Source organism: Pteronotus mesoamericanus, unplaced genomic scaffold (assembly GCF_021234165.1).
Source record: "Pteronotus mesoamericanus isolate MK-2021 breed Mesoamerican mustached bat unplaced genomic scaffold, CSHL_Meso_final contig_52, whole genome shotgun sequence".
Classification (NCBI taxonomy): domain Eukaryota; kingdom Metazoa; phylum Chordata; class Mammalia; order Chiroptera; family Mormoopidae; genus Pteronotus; species Pteronotus mesoamericanus.
Window position 1 is genome coordinate 359,679 of NW_026555189.1, and position 19,057 is coordinate 378,735.

Below are 19,057 nucleotides of genomic sequence, written 5' to 3' on the forward strand. Positions count from 1 at the left end.
CCCTGTCAGCCCAAGCGCAGAGGGGTTCAGTCCAAGCCAAATTCAATGTCTTCCTGGTCTCGCGCCTCGGGTACTGCGGGCTCTTCAGGCTTTGTGTCAGGCTGCACTCCATCCTTTTCAGTGCTGTTTTCTAAAGAGGAAAGAAAGTGATCGGTATTCTTGAGAAGTGGTCATCCTGATTCTTCCCGCATGCAGGCCTTGAGTCAACCACGCAAGCTGGCATCCATATAGCAACCTGGCTACCGAATACCTGCCAGTTTGCTTGTTAGCAGTAAGCACTAGCCAGCTTCCCCAAGAAATGCATCTTCCTGGTCACATGCTCAGGCCCCCAGCAGGAGGCCAGACTGATAAACACATCACCTTGTGGCTTCATTTGTCCCCTCAAGCCAGCTGCTCTGGACACTGTCCCTGTCGGGCGAACCTCCCTTCCCTGCCAGCACTGTTGCACATCATGCATCCTGATTCTGGATCTCCACTGTGGAGGGGCCGCCAGTTCAAGCCTGCTGTCACCCTAGTTTGTCCCACATTCCCAGCTGTGGTGTCACCGGTCGCCTCCTCCCTGCTCAGAAACTTGGTCTGGGAAAGGCTGAGGAAGGGGGTGAAAATGTAGGCTCTCCGTCTATACCTGCTGAACAAGGCCGCCAAGAGCTGCACGGCCCTAAGTAGCCTGGAGACCCCACCCACGCAGGAATGGGTTGGCTTGGCAGCTTCTCGGCCCAGGCCAGCAACTGGAAGGCGGTAGCTTAACGAGGCATACAGCCAGCAATGTGATCACAACCATCTCCGCGTTCAGTTGTGAGTGACCACCTCCAACAGCATGGGTTTCTAAGGACAACGGCCCCGTTGCCTATCCCCTGCAGGGTTTGGCTGGTCAACAGTTCATTCTCCACTACCAAAGCTTTCAACCCCTGTGCCCTTGAGAGTGGCATTACCTGGAGGAGAGGCTGAAAGTAGGTCCCCATCCCTATCCTCGCTGGAAGTGGGTGGTGCAGAGTCCCTCTCGCAGGTTGGGGGTGTTGGTGGTTGGCCCGAAAGCTCGTCATTGTTGAGCTCCTGAATCAGCGGGCGTGGGGACTTGGTGTGTCTACTTCGGGTCTCCAAATCCCTCTCTGCTGCTGCTTTAAATATGTGCACAAAGGGTGCCTCAGCCTTCCTGGAGGTGTCCTTGGAGACTGTGAAGATATTTGAGAGGCTGTCTGTGGCCGTGCTTTCCAACACTGGCAGCGAGGTGCAGTCCGGTTCAGGGTCACTGTCGTCACTCAAGCTCGAGATGGTTGTAATCTTTGGAGCGCACGTCTTCTGTTAAAAAAAAAAAAAAAAAAAAAAAAAAAAAAAGATGCACAGCGTTCACTATAGTCATTATAAAATGCGCAATGCTGATTCCACTTTTACCTAGCACAAAATATTCTGTTGCTACATAGGAGAAAGGGCCCAGGGAGCAGAGCATTCCTCTTGGAAAGCCGGGTCTCGGGACGGACCCCCTCTGCCAGCCATTTCTGAGCCCCAAGGTTGTGGTAAGCTCTACAACCACCTCTACATTCCTCTCACCCTCTGGTGGGTCTCCACGCTGCCCACTCTGTTCTGGCTGCACCTACGCGCCCCAGGGCCCTGAGTTGGCTCAATCTCTGTGCCTTGGCCTCTGGCTGGCACACAACTAGCCCGGCCACCTGGACTTAGCCCCCTCGGAGGTCGGGCCCTGTGGGAACTGTGGTCCGTGTCTGTCCCTTCCTCAGTGATGAGGTCCTGCACAGATCGTGTCCTGTCCTTTCCCCTCTGGCCAGGCCCGGGTCTGGCACACACGGGTTCTCAGCAGTGCTGGGGGCTGGAGGGTCCGGTCAGGGGGGGAAAACCCGCCATCGTGCCCCGCACACTCCTCCTCCCTCCTCCCTTTTTTCCTTCCCTCTCTGTAGTACAGACATATATAAGATGGACATATAAATACATCAGAAGGGAAAAAAAGGTAATTGTGTGAGTACATAGTGATTAAAAATCAGGGATAACCCTGGTTGGTGTGGCTCAGTTGGTTGGAGCGTTGTCCTGTAAACCAAAAGGCCACAGGTTTGGTTCTCTGTCATGGCACATGCCTAGATTGCGGGTTCAGTCCCCAGTTGGGGCACATACACTAGGCAGCTGATTGATGTTTCTCTCTCGTATTGGTGTTTCTCTTCTTTCTCCCCACCCCCCAAAATCAATAAGCATGTCCTCAGTGAGGATAAAAAAGTAATAATTAAAATCAGTGATAAAGTATGTTCAAGAGAACCCCAGTGGTTAATCATAAAACCTTAAAGTAAGTAGCAGCCAGCAGCTACATTTCCTTTTGAAAGGTGAAAATACAGGGGGGTATGCAATGCTTTAAGCACGAAGAGCATTTTACTTTTGAATTAAGGGGATACCCTTTGTAAGTGATGAGACTGGGAGTGGAAGGGCAATTATGCTGATTTGGGGAAAACCTGTGTTACAACCTTGTCTTGGTCTTCCAGAGATTCGCCTGTATCAACGTCTTCTAAGTCAGGTAGGTCCTGAAAGAGCAAATGAGCCCATGCCACCAGGAGGGTGTGCACACTCTGAACGTTGGGTAGGTGAGACCAATGCCTCCACACAGCCAAGGAAGCCTGCATTATGTGCAAGCCAAGCTCGGAGGGGAAATGGGGAATAACCCACACTGTTCAGGCAGCCCCTTGCACGCTCACAGAACACACATGTGGCTACTTCTAGCATCTGGATCTGATCAATGAGTGAGATTTGCAAGGCGTGACATGTTTGAAGAATTTCCACATCTTTCTCCCCTTGACTTTGTCATTAGACATACAGCCAGGTTATCTGCAGCAGCAGGGGGGCCATGATGGGGTCCAAATCAAATGCGCCTTATATGTACAAATTAGTCTTGGGACTCTATGCGGTGAGAGTGAGTATATTTTGGACCCCTCCCCCACCAATACTAGAAGGGCTTTTGTGCAGTGCGTTGGTGTCTTTATCCCTAACAACTGGTGCAGCATGTGAGGCAGGCAGCTCTGTGTGTGGTGAGATGTGGGAACCCTGGCGCCCCACTGCTCGGCTTGGCATTCCTCCTGCACCGTTGCCTAGTTGCGTAGCCACGGGCATGTTGCTTAACCTGTTTCTCAATTTCCTCATCTGCAAAATGGGGATGAAAATAGTACCTACCTCTCAGAGTTATTGGAAGGGTAAATCAACCAACACAAGATCTATTTAGAATAGTGCCAAAGAGTAAGAACAAGAAGTATTAGCAATTAGTTGCCCTGTATACAGTAGATTCTCAAATGCTAGATATCACCCACTTGTTGTTTCTTAGTATACATAGGCCCAGAGAACTAGGAAGACAAACTCAGTAGTTTGTCTTACTGAGCCACGTGAAATTGTGAAATTAGAAATGAAAACCAGTTTAGACATTTATCAAGGAGGTGCGCAGGGAGCAAAGTTGCACCCACAGGTTTAAATGGCAGGAGCTCACTCATGGGCCAAGAAGTAGGGCTGTCCTCCTGGGTGAGCAGAGGGAGCGCCAACTGCCCACTAGTGTGAGGTTAAAGGTGCGAGGCATGTCTCCTCTGCGCTCCCTGCCTCACCACCAAACTCCAGTTCCTGGTGGAGGGGAGGAGGTGACAAAATGTGTGAATTCTCACAGTGCTCATTCCTTGGGCCAAAGCACTGAGGGCTTATCAAAACAGAAAGAGTTTCCGGACTGGGAGGGTTCATGAGGCTGCAATCTATAATAAGGTCAGGTGGCCCCTCACTGAACCGGCTTCAGGGCACCAGACACTGGACAGCCACCGCAGGAAGCTGGAGCAGCCACAGGACAGGAAGATGGCAGCAGCCGCTTGCTAGGCAGCTCCATAGATTAGAGGCTCTGATGATAAAATGTAACTTTCTCAACCATTAGGTATAAGGCTAGCTGGACAGAATGGCTTAGCAGTGTAACGTCTTTGGGGAAAACAAACTGAGAGTTTTGTAGACAGTTCAAGGGAAATCATTTGGGATAGCGCTTCTCAGTCTTGAATGTGTACAGGCATGAACAGCCACCTCCCCTACCCCCCTGGAGATCTTATTAAAATGCAGATTCAGATCAGTAGGTCTAGGTGGGGCCTGAGATTCTGCATTCTCACTAGCACCCAGGTGATGCTAAGCCTGCTGGCCCAAGGACCACCCTTAGGGGAGTGAGGGTTTTGAAGGGCTATATCTGATCACTTGTTTTACAGGTTGTAAAACAGACACTTAACTCCACATGCACTATTTACATACGTCGATGAAGAGCTTCTTCTCTGTCTCCAGTGTAATGATTTCCAAATCTTCATCAAGTTTTGAACCTGATGCACTCTCAGTGGCCACACTCTGGGGAGCTGATTCTAAGGAACAACAACAAAGGGTCAGTTATTAGTCTTGGAGTTAGTTTTACACACAGTGGTCAGATCGACAAGGCCAAGGTCAAGGCGGATTCCAAGAGAAGAGGAAGGACAAAACCCTCTTGGATCTGAAAGGCCAGTCCCTGTGGCAGGAGCTGTGAGAATCCCCAGATAAGGATGGCGTTTTTATCTAAAAAGAAAGGAAAGGGAAAAGGAGAGAACTGCCCCCTCCTGGAGCCCAGAGATGACTCGGATGCGACGAAGTGCCAGCCAGGAACCAACGCAGAATGCGCAGGAACCTTAGAAAAGGCATGCTTGATGGGAGTTAGGTAATGGCATCGAAGTCAACTGGGGAGCCAGAGAAGGGGAGAGCTGGAGAGCCAAGTTTCGTAGCTCCGTCTGGAAGGGCTGAACCTACCGCCTTCTTGGGCTGTCGGTCCCTCAGGGCACACGCCCTCCCCACCGCACAGCTGTTAGGGAGACCTGTGAAATGATCTCAGTGTTGCCTAGGGAATAAATATGGAATCCAGGTGGTGTTCCTCTTTCTTCTCTAGGCCCCCACTTTTCTTTCTTTTTAAAAAAAGATTTTGTTTATTTTTAGAGAGAGGGGAAGGAAGGGAGAAAAACATCGATGTGAGAGAGAGAAACATTGATTGGTTACCTCTTGTAAGTGCCCTTACTGAGGATCAAACCCGCAACCCAGGCATGTGCTCTGACCAGGAATTGAACCAGCGACCTTTCACTTTTCAGGACAATGCCTGAGCCACCACTTTTCGGTCAGGGTCCCACTTTTCATACTTTCCAAGTCTGTATCCTTGGGTCCTGTTCTCTACTTTTTTATCAGTCTCAAGGCTTCAGTTATTAAAGATTTATGGCACAACTTTTCTCATTACACGTAATTCCAATGTGTCCACCCTGAGTACTGGCCGTATCCCCCTTGATCCAAAGAGCCACTTTGGGGCACCAGTTTAGGATGAAACATGGAAGGAGGCAAAAGGCTTCCATGGTTGCCGTTGTGGATGACACCCCCGCCCCAGGCCCGCAGTGAGCTCCACCATTTACTTGCTTTGTGACTTGGAGTAAGTAAGCCTCAGTTTCCAACTCCAAAAAGGCACCTAACTCGTAAGGTTGTTGAGAAGGCTAAACAAGACAGCCTGTACAGCTGTGGCCTTCACTGAGTGCCCATACCTGTTGGATAAATATAGAGCTGGCTTTTATCTCAATCATCAGCATCTGTTTATTACAGATGCTGCAGTTAACCCGCTCCTTTTGAAACGCGCGCTTTGTTCAGTGAGACAAAGGCTGGTTTCACTCACAGAAAACTCAGCTGCAGCTTCAAAGTGAAAAAATTACAAGACAGGGAGTGATTGTGCAGGAATATATGTATGTCAACACTTAAGTCAGCAGTTCTTCTGGGTCTCTTCCAGACAGTGGGACCTTCATTCTGGGAGAACTTCTATTGTGGGCAAGACCAGTTAAAGTCTCCAAACAGACCTCAAATACTTCATGGGCTGGGGATAGAACGATCCCTGTCTCCCAAAGCCCTATGGACTGGACAAGTCCCAGGTCTGGCTCATCCTCACCAATACCACAGCAATAGGACGGTGTCCTGGATAAGTCTTGGGTTTACCTGTTGGTTGGCAGCACCCGAGGACCTTGGCTAGAACCTGCTGAGGGTTCCTTTTTCTAGATCTGTATCATCTTCCACGGTAGCCAGAGCCACGCACGGCTACTGAGTGCTTAAAATGTGGCCAGTGCTCCCAAGGAGCTGAATTTTTAATTTTTATTTTTAGTTAATTGTTTTTTTAATTTACTTTTATTGTTTTTTTTCATTACTATTTACCCCTCTTATACCCTTTCCCACCTCCACCCACTGCCCTCCCCTCCCACAATATAATTGTTTTTAATTAAATTTAAAAGCTGGAGCAGTATAAAATATCTCACTTCTTTTAGTAGGACTTCATTTCACTTCATTGAAGAGTTAGCCTCTGAATTATGATGCACTGTTTAAGTGTCAAATACATAATGGATTGGAAGATCTAGTACCCCCCAAAAGTAAAGTATCTCATTAATAATTTATATTGATTTAAATGATTATATTTTAGATATATTGGGTTAAATAAGCCATACTGTCAGTGTTTCCCCTACCTCTTTTTACTTTGTTTAATGTGACTACTAGAGAACGTAGCCATGGCCCCCGTTACATTGCTACTACAGGGAGACAATCTGTGCCCTTTATCTTATAGAAACAGCGACTGGAAGTGGAGACCTGCCCCTGGGCCCTCAGAGGCTGCGATTCCAGGAGAGCTGCCCTGGGCCAGCGTCTGTGTTGTTTGATCACATTACCTTCCCAGGTGGCTCCCAGGGTGGCTGGCTTGGGGGCCTCAGCTGGGGGCACCCCTTCCGGGTCCCGGTCTTCAACCTCTGCATTGACGTCTGCAGGCAGCTCCTCGAGGAGGCCCGGCTTGTCTGGGAAGAGCGCGTCCTTGGCCTCGAAGCTTTCCCTGACAAACAGCTCCATTTTCTGCTGCCTTTCTCCATCCTCACGGGGCTTTTCCTTCCCTTCCTCATCGACACCCACAGTCTCATTCTCGTCTGGCGTCGGCACCTCCCCTGGACAAGAAAAGTCCACAGGTGGACAGGGAATGCCCTGGGAGGATAGGGGTGTCTGCAGGTCCCCTGGGGACATGCAGTCAACTGCAGAGAGTGAGCCCAGGGAACTGTCTGGGACCAGCAAAGAATTGCCGGCAGGGGTGCTCATCAAGGCAGGGCTTTTCAGGATTGCTAACTAAACAGAGCGAAATGTCACTTGGCTCATCCATCTAAAGGAGCAAGACGCAGCCGTCAAGAAAACAATGCAGGAAGTTCTTAGGACACACACCTGGAAGTACAGGCTTTAAGGGCCACGATATCTACCTTTACTTTCCGATGGTTCATCAGAAGAGGAAAGTGTCTGTGTGTGTGTGAAAACGTTAAACGCCATCTGACCTAAAGAAACAACACAGCTGTTCATTTTACTATTTTTTAAGCTTTCCTGAAAATTTTAAAAATATTCAAATGAAAAGTTGAGAAAAGGAAAATGCTGTAGGAGAAAGTCTATTTTATGGGAAATATATTATGCTAATTCAAAAGAGTAGGCAGAAAGCAATATAATTATGCCATTTTTCTATAAAACACATATGTGCTACATGCCTGGGAAAAGCCAGGAAATACCCACACCAAGTAGTAAGTAGTTCTTGTGATTATGTTATTCCTTGTGCTTTTCTGCATGTAGTGTCCTCACATTTCGTAATTAGGTGAAAAACAATAAATGTCACTTAGAAATATACAAGGAGACTCTTGCTTTTCTACGGTATAGGACGAGGAAGGAGCTTCTTATTTATCCAGGCATCCTGAGCACCATCCCCAGAGCCCTACAGGCTCGCGTCAGGGTTGGGCCTGGGCAGACCCCGGACTCGTTCACTCACTAGGAGCCTCTATCAGATGCTGGCCGGGGGGAACGGGTGTGGTGCAAAACAAACAAACAAACAAACAAACAAACAAACAACACACCCACACCCCAGAGATGGAAGACTGCAAATCTGACAGCATGGATTTCTAACCCAAACAGAGCTCTGGCTGCCATCTGCGTCTCAGCGCATACCTTTCCCTTGACTTTCTTTCTGCAGCTTTCTCTCTGCAGCCCGCCGCTTGATCATCGCCAAGGCTTCGATGCTGTCTGTGATCTTCTTCTTTTCTCTGTTCTCCCACTGCTGTCTCTCCTCTTTCTCAGCTGCATAGCCTCCCCGAGCCCAGGCCTCTGCACAAGCTCTGTTGAGGATTTAAAAAAAGAAACAGAAACCAGGGGCATTTGAATTTTCATAGGTTAAAGGTAAATTCAAAGCATATACTGTCTGCCTAAACGTGTTCATTTTCCCTCAAATCAAACCAAAGCCACATAGGACATGTGACTGTAAGGACAGCAGTTAACATATATACATTTGAATCAAGTCCAGTGGTTTGCAGGCCTTCTGGATATGATACCAAGAACACAAGTGACAAAAGAAAAAAGAGGGATATTTGTCTTCATCAACATTAAAAATGTTTGTAATGCAAAGAATACCATAAATAAAGTAAAAATACAACCTGCAGATCATTAGAATCTATTTGTAAATCATACACCTGATAAGGGGTTTGTACCTAGAATATACAAAGAAATTCACAACTCATTAATACAGAGACAACAACATTTTAAATTGGCGAAGTTTAAAAGAATGGGAAGATAAACCACAGACTGGGAAAAGATATTTACAAGAAAGAAAACTGAATCATGGCTTGTATCCAAAAACATGCAAAGAACTATTACACTTCAGAACTTAAAAAAAGGGAGGGGACAAAAGAGCTGGACACCTCACCAAAAAAAGATACGTGGATGGCAAATAAGCATATGGAAAGGCGTTCGATTTCGTATGAAAAGAGAGAAATGCAAATTAAAACAAGATACCACAATACACCCATTAGAACAGCTGAAATCCAAAACACTGTCAGCACCAAATGTTAGTGAGGCTGTGGAGCAACAGGCGTTCTCATTCACTGCTGGCAAGAATGCCAGACAGTGCAGCCGCTTTGGAAGACAGTTTGGAAATTGCAAAGTTAAACACAATTTACCATATAATCCAGCAATCATTCTCCTAAGTATTTACCCAGATGAGCTGCAAACAAATATCCACACAAAACCTGCACACAAATATTCATAGCACCATTAGTCACAAGAGCCATAAAGTGGAAAGGACCCAAATGTCCATCAACTGATGGATAAATACAATGTGGCCTATCCAAACAGAATATTATTTTGCAACTTTATTTTGGAATGAATCAGTGGCCCCTGCTACAATGTAAATGAACCTTAAAAACGTTATGCTAAGTAAATAAGGTTGATCAAAAAAGACCACATACTACATGATTCCTTTATAGGAAATGTCTAGAATAGGCAAATCTAGAGAGAGAGAAAGTAGATTTGTGATTGCCCAGAGCTGGGAGAGGGGGACTGGGGAGTGACTGCTAACGCATTAGGGGAATATCCTTTTCAGGGGAATAAAAATATTCTAGATTTGACTGTGGTGGCATGAATATAGTAAAGACGACTGAACTGCACACAACAATGGGCGAAGAGTTCTAGGGGCTCAGGTCACGTCACAGCAGGCAGCAGAGGAGACGACATCGCTCTCTGCCAGAGCAGCCCTTTCGTGGGGAAAGGCAGACCCTAAACAAGGGAACAAGCATGTGACAGGCTGTTGTGTCCTAAGCAAAGAAGTCAGGCTGAAGGGACACCAGGAGGAAAAGGTGCCACTTCAATTAAGTGGTGGATCACGGAGACCTTAATAAGATGACAAGTGAGCAGGCACGTGCCAACGCCTGTGATGTGCATCCGAGGCAGAGAGAAGAGCCAGTGCCCAACGTGGACCAGCTAGTGAGTGGTGGAGTTAGGATTCAGACCCAGAGGAACCTGACGTCTTCACTAGAGTCGTGCTACGCTGTGCAGGGTGACGCATCTCTCTGTGAGGGGTTTGCCTCATATAAACCCTGTTTACACTCCACCCCCCGCCCCGTCAGTGCTACCCCGCGGGGGTGGGGGGCTCAGATCCCTCCCATGGGTTCACTCCTTTGAGCTCGGTATCTGCTCAAGTCCCCTGTGTTTTTTACAGGTACTCACGAGGGCCCGGTGGTCAGTATTGTCCCCATTTTCCAGATGAGGAACATAAGGCTCGGGAGGTTAGCGAGTCCACGTAAGGGGACAGAACTCTGGGCTGCAGAGCTGGACTTTCAAGTCAGCACGCAGGCTCCACTTGCTGTCCCCCGTCACCGCCAGGGCTGGGGACCTGGGGAACCGGGTGCACCTCCGCCCAACATCTCAGAAGCAGGTCTTCTTGTTTTCTCATCTCACTGGAGTGAAGGCTCTCACTTCTACTTGTAGTATTTATTAGTGTGACTTAAATTTGTGAGTTCAAAAACATATTCCTAAGCTACATTTCTTTTTAAATGTTGTATCATTTAGAATTCAGATTTCGCTTCCCTTCCAGCTGTCCATATGACTAAGGTTTTATTCTAAGTTAGAATGAATAGTGATCTCAGTTTAAAACACAGAGAAAATAGTGACAGTACACATGGCCATCCCGGGTATGTTATTCTTAACGTGAAAAGAGCTTTTACGAATCAATAAGAAAAAGCCTTCCCAGAATAAAGGCAACTCACTGGGAGGCAATCACGAATGGAATACTCAGAGAGGAGGAAATGTGTTGGACAAAGATGGAAAATGTAACCCACCTCGTCAGTTCCCCAAAAATGCAAAATTAAAAGGAGACACCATCTTCACTCATCAATTCGCCTGGCCAAGATGTCTTATATGGCAATGCCTGGGGAAGCTATACATTGTTACAAACTTTCTAGAAAACAATTGGAAAATATAAGCCCCTTTAAAAAAGCTCAGATCACATTCTTTGACCCAATAATACAACACCTTGAATTCCACCCTAAGGAAATAATTAGCAATGAGGTCAGAGACTTAGATAAAATGATACTTATCAAAGGATTCCTTTTGAAACCTATGAATAAATGTTCAAAAATATAGAATTTTCTAGTATGAATAATTATATAGCCATTAAACCCATTTCCAAGGAATTTAATAATGGGTGAAAATGCTCAAAAATCAGAATTTTTTTAGAAGTTTAATAAGCATGCTCAACCATTACATATTCAGATGTGATCAAAGGCTTTTCTCGTCCTTACCTGTCCTTTGGAAAAACCGGTCTATCGTCCAGGAATGTTAAGGGTTTTAGTCGAACAGTGACTGTCCTTCGATAGTTAGGGATGTTTCTAATGACTGGGTTTCCCATCAAATTCAGGACACGCTGGAAGCAAACAGCAGAAGCAAGTTAATTACTTCAAAAAATGGATGTGACTTAAATATTTAACATGTGCTGCGCTCAAAGAATAAAAAGAAGGGCCAACATTATGTCCCAATGACTTTATTAGTGAAGCCAGAAGGACGTCATTGTTTTTGTGCTGTCAGAACCGTCCTGATAACAGGGCAGCCCCTTCCTTGTTTGAACTTCAGGTCATCGGTCTCACTGTCCTTGCAGGAAAATAGGGTAAAACATTTCCTGAGGCCTCTTCCAACAGCAGTGGTTACATTAGTTCTGCTCACACAATCTCTTTGACTGGAATTGATCTCAGTCTAATTGATTGCATTCTCCCCTTCGCAGCCAGGACCGTTTTATGAAGAGTACACAGCAGCTAGACAGACAAGAAGCGGTCACTAAGGGGAAAGGATGGCAAGTGCCCCATATCTCCCGCGAGGACCTTTCCCGCCAGGCCCACAGGTCTCCAAGATGTTTTGTCCGTATCACGTAAGAGCGAGAAATATTCAATGAGAGCATGCCATCCTCTTCTTTAAATACTTTTACCTCCTCTTCTGCCTATGCAACGCAAAGTGACGCACACGTTAAGGAGACTTGTGGGTGAACCATTTAAAACCAGTTAAACTGATGAAATACTTTTCATATCTTAAGTGGTTTTTGTTGTTGGAGAAAATAAACATATCGTGAACAAGTTAGCTTAGCCTTTCCCTATCTTTATGCTCATATCGCTTTCACCATTCTTGTCATATTTTCAAGTGACCTGTCCTGTGGGGGGTGGGCTGGTTGGAATGGTACACTCGAGGTGCAGGCACTCAAGGGGTGCATTGGAGTGGAGAATTTTAAAGCGATCCTAAGACAAACTGTAAGGCCGACTGCTCTTGTTGCGGGCATCGTATATTGAAATCCTAACCCCCAGCACCTTAGAATATGCATGTATATGGAAACAGGGCCTTTAAAGAGGAAAATTAAGATTACGTGAGGTCACAGTGATGGGCCCTAATCCACGATGACTGATGTCCTTATAAAAAGAAGAGATTCAGACACAGCCATGCACAGTGGAAAGGCCATGTGAAAACACAGGGAAAGACAGCCAAAGAGAGAGCCCTCAGAATAAAATGAATCTTTCTGACACACTGATCGTAGACTTTCAACCTCTAGAATTATAAGAAAATGAATTTCTGTTGTGTAAGCCCATGATAATGTTATGGCAGCTAAGTGAAAAGAAAATATTATGATATAATACAGCTTTATATTATCACCATGTGCTAGCAATTCAAAACTGGTTCTTCCTAGTAGTATTCTCTGCAGATTATTCCTGAACTATTTTTCTTTTGATTGTCTCACCTTTTCCTTATTTGTCCATGCCCTAAGCAGCAAACAGCGAACTTGAGGGCTTTGCATGCTATTTTAAATATTTTTTCCTAGTACAAATGGTGACACATTTATCCTAAAAAGCAAGGAAGCCAACAAAAACCAATGCGATTGAGTCAAAGGACACAGGTGCTACCTGAGGGGTTGTCACAGGCTAGAAGACGGGACCATTTGAGCATCCACAATTAAAATGAGAGCAAGGGTTAAATCATATCAAATAGTGTGTATGTAAATCCATGAGTTCATAATGATATGGAAAAAAGGAAAACTCTTCATTGGCACCATTAATTTGTTGCTGGGTCTTGACTCACTTTTCTGAAAGTCGATAAATAAAAAAGAAGCAGCAGACATTTTTCCCAGCCTTTCTGTCTGGACTGTTACCAGGACAGGTCTGATGGCACAGAAACAATGATACCCCTCAGCCTTCGCTAACAAAGTCATCAGGGCGTGATGTTGGCGCTACCTGTTCTAGTTATACTTAGAGCGCAGCACATGCAAAATATTCACATCACATCCATTTTTCAGTTGATGAAAGTTCTTCTTTGTAGATGCACTCCAGCTAATAAATGCAGAAGGAATAAGAAAGGTAGAAAATGACCATCACGTGACTCCTGACGGAACAGGGCATCTAGGCTATGCCCACCATTTATAATGGCTTGGTCAGGATGCTAACACCTGAAGCCACTAATCAATTCTAAAGCCACAAGAAGAGAGACCACCAGATATTACATGCCCCATGATGCCATACAACAGCTCACCTTGAAGTTAAGTATTGAACCCGGACCTGATGAAGCCTCTGGCTCCATTATCATTCTGCAAGAAATACTGGGCACAGCAGTGCATGTTAAACAACACCATGAAGATGCAATCACCCGAGCCCAGAATGAGCACACTGCCAGGGGGAGGGCCCACTTTCTTTGGCAGATTAATAGGGAGGCAGGGAAACAGAGGAGGGAAACAGTGAGAGATCCAGAGGTTTGAGAGACGAATAATCCTAACGTGATGTGTGCATCTAGTTTGGATTTGAACAACCCAATGGTCAAAACATGCACTCTTTAAGACAAATGGGGAAAATTGAACATGGTTTGCATACTAAATTGCAGTTATTACAATACTTTAGATGTAATAACAGTACATTATGCTAAAAAAAAGAAAGGTCCTTAGCTGTCAGGGATACACACTAAAATATTTGTGGGAGAAATGATATAGTATCTGGCATTTAAGATAGTGCAGCTAAAAATACAAAGAGGAGAAGAGTGTGAAAGGAGGGGGGGAAGAAGGGAAAGAAGGGAGGGAGGGAGGAAAAGGAGAGGAGAAGAGATGTACTATCTAAAGAGCATTAAGATATGTAAGTGTTGAGTGTTTTACCAGATCAGGCATGCTCTCCAGGACGCTCAGGATTTCTGGGTCACTCAGCTTATTATGGGAAAGATCAAGGACGCAAAGTTTCAAACACTCCTTTAGATGCTGAATGTCTTCCACTGTCTCTAGGTGATTGTGGGCTATCTGGAGCGTGTTCAGGACTGGCAGACAGGCTGGAAGATGAGGTCAGCAGGAGTAAACAACAAAGATATACAAATGTTTTTGCCCATAATATAAAATTGTAGAGCCTCCCCCAGGGGTAAGTGGCGGACATAATGGCATTGAGGACGACCCCACGCAGGGCATTCTCACAGAGGTTTTCAATGGTCTTGATGTAATTGTTGCTGAGGTTAAGAGCATCCAGTTTCTGCAGAGGTTCTAGGTTTTCGATTTTATGAAGCAAATTCACTTGCAAGAAGAGGCAACGCAATTCGGTGAGGGCCTCCAGGTTCTCGATTTTCTGTATTCCATTGCACTCGAGCCAGAGACAACGCAGCCCCGTGTACTCTTCCAAGTTCTCGATGCGATCGAAACCTAGCAAGAACGGGGTGTCTGTGAAGCTCCTCCATGCACATATGAGACACAAGAGTCGTCCTTGTTTTGCCTACCTGCCTAGCATCCACACCTCCTTCTTCTAGTAATGGTACTACTTTGGTTTGAGGAACATCCCTCTTTGACACTCCCCCATGGCTCTCAGTGTCACAGTGATTCATTCTAGGCTGGTTATGCTTAGATAAGAAGGCCAACTTGGATGAATCCCCGGGAATGTGGCTGGCTCCATTGGAAAAAGGTAGTCTTTATGTGGGAGTGGCCAGCTTGGCAAGGGGCACTTAGCACTTCAGCAGCCACCTTCCCTCCATGGGTGCAGGCAAGGATTGACTTATCTGAAATGAGCCAGAGAAAGCGAGGGTCAAGAAGAGGGGAGAGAGAGTCTCATGGGGAAACATTATGAGCACCAGGATGTAGCTAAGCCTGAAGCTAGTGCAAACTGGGTTCTCGTTTTAATTCATTTTTCAGTTTTATGAGCCAAACTGAAAGCTAGCAAAGCAAACAGCTGACAGCTTGACTGCAGCCTCATGAGAGACTCTGAGCTAGAACCACCCAGCTAAGTCACTCCCAGATTCCTGGCCCTGAGGAACAATGTGAGATGATGCATTTAGGCCGCTAAGTATGGGGATACGTTGTCACGCAGCAGTGGATGGCATGGGTGCACCTCTCTGCCGGCTCTTCTACCACTCTGACTCCCACTTGCTCTAACCTATTGGGTCCTCTTCTTCTTCCTACCTCTTAAATATCGGTCCCCTGGGATCTGCCTTCCCAAGTCATCCTCTCACTGCTACACCTGGACATTGGGCGGAGAATTTTGAAGGGGATGACGTGGAGGTGAGGAGACGAGCTGAGCGCCGTTCCAAACTGTTCAGGGATTTGTGCTGCTGGGGCCCTTTGTGAAGCTCCCCAGCCCAGCACTCCTCACAGTGGCTGCACCGGGACACCAGTGGCATCTTCGCTGTACCCACCTCTGTCTCTAGCACTGAGCAGTGCCAGGCACGTAGGCGGCCCTCAGCAAACACTTAATAAATAAACAGAGGGCTGATGAGACAGCCGATCCAGCCCTGACTGAGAATTATCACTCTTTATCGTTGCAAGGAACATCCCTGTCTATGAACCCAAACTTACGTGTATATATGATGCTGGACACCAACCCTAAGCCCTTGGGGATTGTTTATACCTTTCCATTCTGAGAGGCACTCCATGCTCCTCATCCTTTGTTTTCTATGCCAGTCTTCAATCCTGCACAACATATCCCACCCAAGCCCGAAGCATTTACAACTAGCTTCTGGGTTGAAAAATTATTACGTCTTTGGAAAACTTAAATAAAAGATACCAATGTGTTTTCCTTGTATCTATAGAGCCAATGGCCCCTTTATAAACTCTAAGGTAAGGTTTTCTCTTCAAAGAAATATTATTGTTTTTCCATAAATGTCCACTAAACTCTGAAATTTCGACTTAAATATAGTTTGAGAACTCAAGATGATACCTGCAAGTAATTTGTTATACCACCAGAGTCTTTCTGCCTGACTGAGACACCTCCTCTGCCAGATCCTTACCTTTAAAGTGTAAATACAGCGTATCATTCAATGCTGGGGTAATATAAAGCTTGTGTTGCTTGCAGAGTTTTTGCAGGAGATTTTTAGTCATTCTGTTAAATGAAAAACATGAACAAGAAATTTATTTGAGTTTGTCAGTTCTGAAATAGATTCCAAAAATTCTTTACCACGTCCCTTCCTTCCTCCAAATCCACAACATCCTATATGCCTGACAACTATTTTAAATTCTTCATTGTTTTCAGCTTTCAAGTACTCATCTAATATTGTTACTTTCAGCAATTTAAAAAATTGCAATGTATGTTCTAATACAAATACTTTTGACAATGTCATCAAGAACTATTGATGCTTCTCTCTCCATGTCTGGCATTAAAGTTTAATAGATTGTGAGTAGCTGTGCACAGAGGCAGGCTGTCCTGACTCCACTACTACAGACACTGGGCTATTTAATCCCCATGGGCCTCATTTCCTTAGCGTACAAAGGGGTGATCACACCATCTACCTCACCTGGTAAATTGTACTGCAATGGGCAGCACCATGCCCACATACCTGACGCCATGATCTTCCTTGTCATTCCTTTGGTGTGCTAAGCAACTGTTTGAACTGCTATCACCACTCTGTTTCTTCTCACTTTCATTGGCTGTGTCAGAAGGACTCGTACACGTTTCCTTAGGATCATTAATTTCTGTAAAATTAAGAGATTGGTTCCATGGAGATCAAGAAATATATTTACAAGTTCCCCCAATTTCAACTTGATTAAAGACTGTCTGCTAAATAGTATGAAACACCAGTAGTCTTTAGATGTATAATAATTTTTGAAGCACTATGGAAATTTTGCTTCTAGGTAGGTCCTCTGTAAAAGCTCTTGTACAGATGCACAAGGAGATGTGTACAAAGACACTCATTTTTGCATTATTTGTAACAGCCAAACACTGTTAACAGTGCAAATGTCCATCCATAGGAACTGGTTAAATAAAACAAAGGATTATTATATTCTGCTTTGGAAAAGAATGCACTGGAGCTACCTCACCAATATGGCTAATTCTCAGAAACATACACGGAGTGAAAAAAAGCAAGTTTCATAATAAGCACAGGATATGCCATTTATATAAATTAAAAAAAAACAAACCAATGATATGCATTGTTTAAGAACATTATATATATAATATATAATTATATATACAAATGCACTTAGGATATAATATATAATTATATATATTATAATTATATAATATATTATATTTAATATAATATATATTATATGCATTGTTTATATTGTATATATTAATTATATATATATATATAGAGAGAGAGAGGGAGAAGGGTTGAAAGGATCCATACAAAATTATAGAGGAGAAAGGACTGGGGCTAGGATGGGGGGGTATCAAATCTATTTGAAATACGTGGTGATTTAAGATGATTTGACTTTGGGTCATGGGTACACCATGCAATATATAGATCATGTATCATAGAATGTACACTTGAAACTTCGAAACTGATATGATCTTATTAACCAATTTCACCCCAATAAATTTAATAAAAATTATCTGAAAAATCTTCCAATGAGTATCATAAAAATGTTAATCATTTTCAGTTCTTAGTGGTGATACACATGGGTGTTTGCTATGTTCTCTCTTCTTTAAAAAGTTCTCAAAAGGAAAAAAACACAAAAAGAAATAAAAATAGTGGAAATGAGCACATTCAAATGCACTTAGTATTTTTAAAGGTCAATCAAAATTGACCAATTTAAATGCACTTAAATCTTGAGGGTCGCTGGCTTCTGCTGTGTGTTTATGAGGCCTATTGAATGAGGCCCTGCTCTTCTTGTGTGGAAATAGGTCTTACACTTTCCCATTTCCCACTGCATGCAATGCCCAGTCACGAGAAAGATCAGATAAAGGTTTGTGAAATAAAGAATATGTGCTTATAATACATAATAATTGCTTGATTATATTAATAACAAGAGCTATGATTAGTGGCCCATTGTATGACAAACTCTAATTATAATTATCCTTGCTTGAAGATGAGGAGACTGCTCCATAGAGAGGTTAAGTTCTGGGCCAACAGCCATAAGGCTGGCCAATCTGAACCTAGGGTGAGTGGCTTTCCACAGAACACCATGGCTTTCCAATAGCTCCTCATACAGGGCTTGCCTGGACAGTTGATGCTCAAGATATATTTGTTGACTGGGTTCAAAAATGAAACATAAATCAAGGAGTTTCTAGTCACTAAAAGGTTTCCATAAGGGCCCCAAGTCATGTGGAAGCAAAGGCTGAAATCTGTCTTCTATGGTCATTCTGGGAAACTGTCAAGCAGTCATCTGCTGACCCCAGAACGGCCAGCTCTTCATTCACTCTCTCTATCATGAGTCGGGTATTGAACTGGACACTGTGATTCAATTAAGATGTCCTGCCCTGGCATCTTTTGACCTCACCTGCAATAAAGGGGAAAAGGATGGTGTGTTGGGGAAGGACGTGGGCTCCGGAGTCATACTGTCTAGGTCTGAGTCTTTTCTGTTATTGATTGGCTAAGGGTAAGCTGTTTGAAGCAAGTTCTATAACCTCTTTAAGTCCCAACTTTCTCATCTGTATGAAATGGGGATATCAGTGACTACCGCAGACAGCGAGTGTATGGCTCAAATGCGGTGAGCGCTTGGCACGCATTCTTTAATAAGTGTGGGCTGCTATTGCTATTATTATTGTTGTTATTGCTGGCTGTGATGATCAGGTATGTGGTGTTGCGCGCAGCCCGTTGCCTCCCTCGCCTCCCTGGGGCGGCGGTCAGCACCTTCCTTGCGGCTTCCTTGGCCTGCGCTCCCGTGGTCACCTGCAGACTCCTCCACAGACGGCATCACACACGGCTTCTGCGCGCAGTCCTGTTCCTCTCCCTCGTCCTCCTTGGGCTCCGAGACCTCAGGGTGCATGTTTATTCTGGAAACACCGGACACCCCGTAGCAACGGGGAGCCCC

General features: G+C 44.9%; 1 protein-coding gene across 1 annotated transcript; it reads right to left on the bottom strand.

Moving 5' to 3' along the window:
* Positions 1-26: 26 nt before the first annotated feature.
* DNAAF1 (dynein axonemal assembly factor 1) lies at positions 27-19,012 on the bottom strand. Its single transcript, XM_054579001.1, has 12 exons — positions 18,877-19,012; positions 16,639-16,774; positions 16,093-16,184; positions 14,297-14,518; positions 13,991-14,157; positions 11,121-11,242; positions 7,999-8,165; positions 6,702-6,968; positions 4,255-4,358; positions 2,463-2,519; positions 933-1,299; positions 27-130 (listed from the first exon to the last, which is right to left on the bottom strand). Exons 1-12 carry the CDS (start codon positions 19,010-19,012, stop codon positions 27-29), a joined length of 1,941 nt encoding a protein of 646 aa, XP_054434976.1.
* Positions 19,013-19,057: the final 45 nt, after the last annotated feature.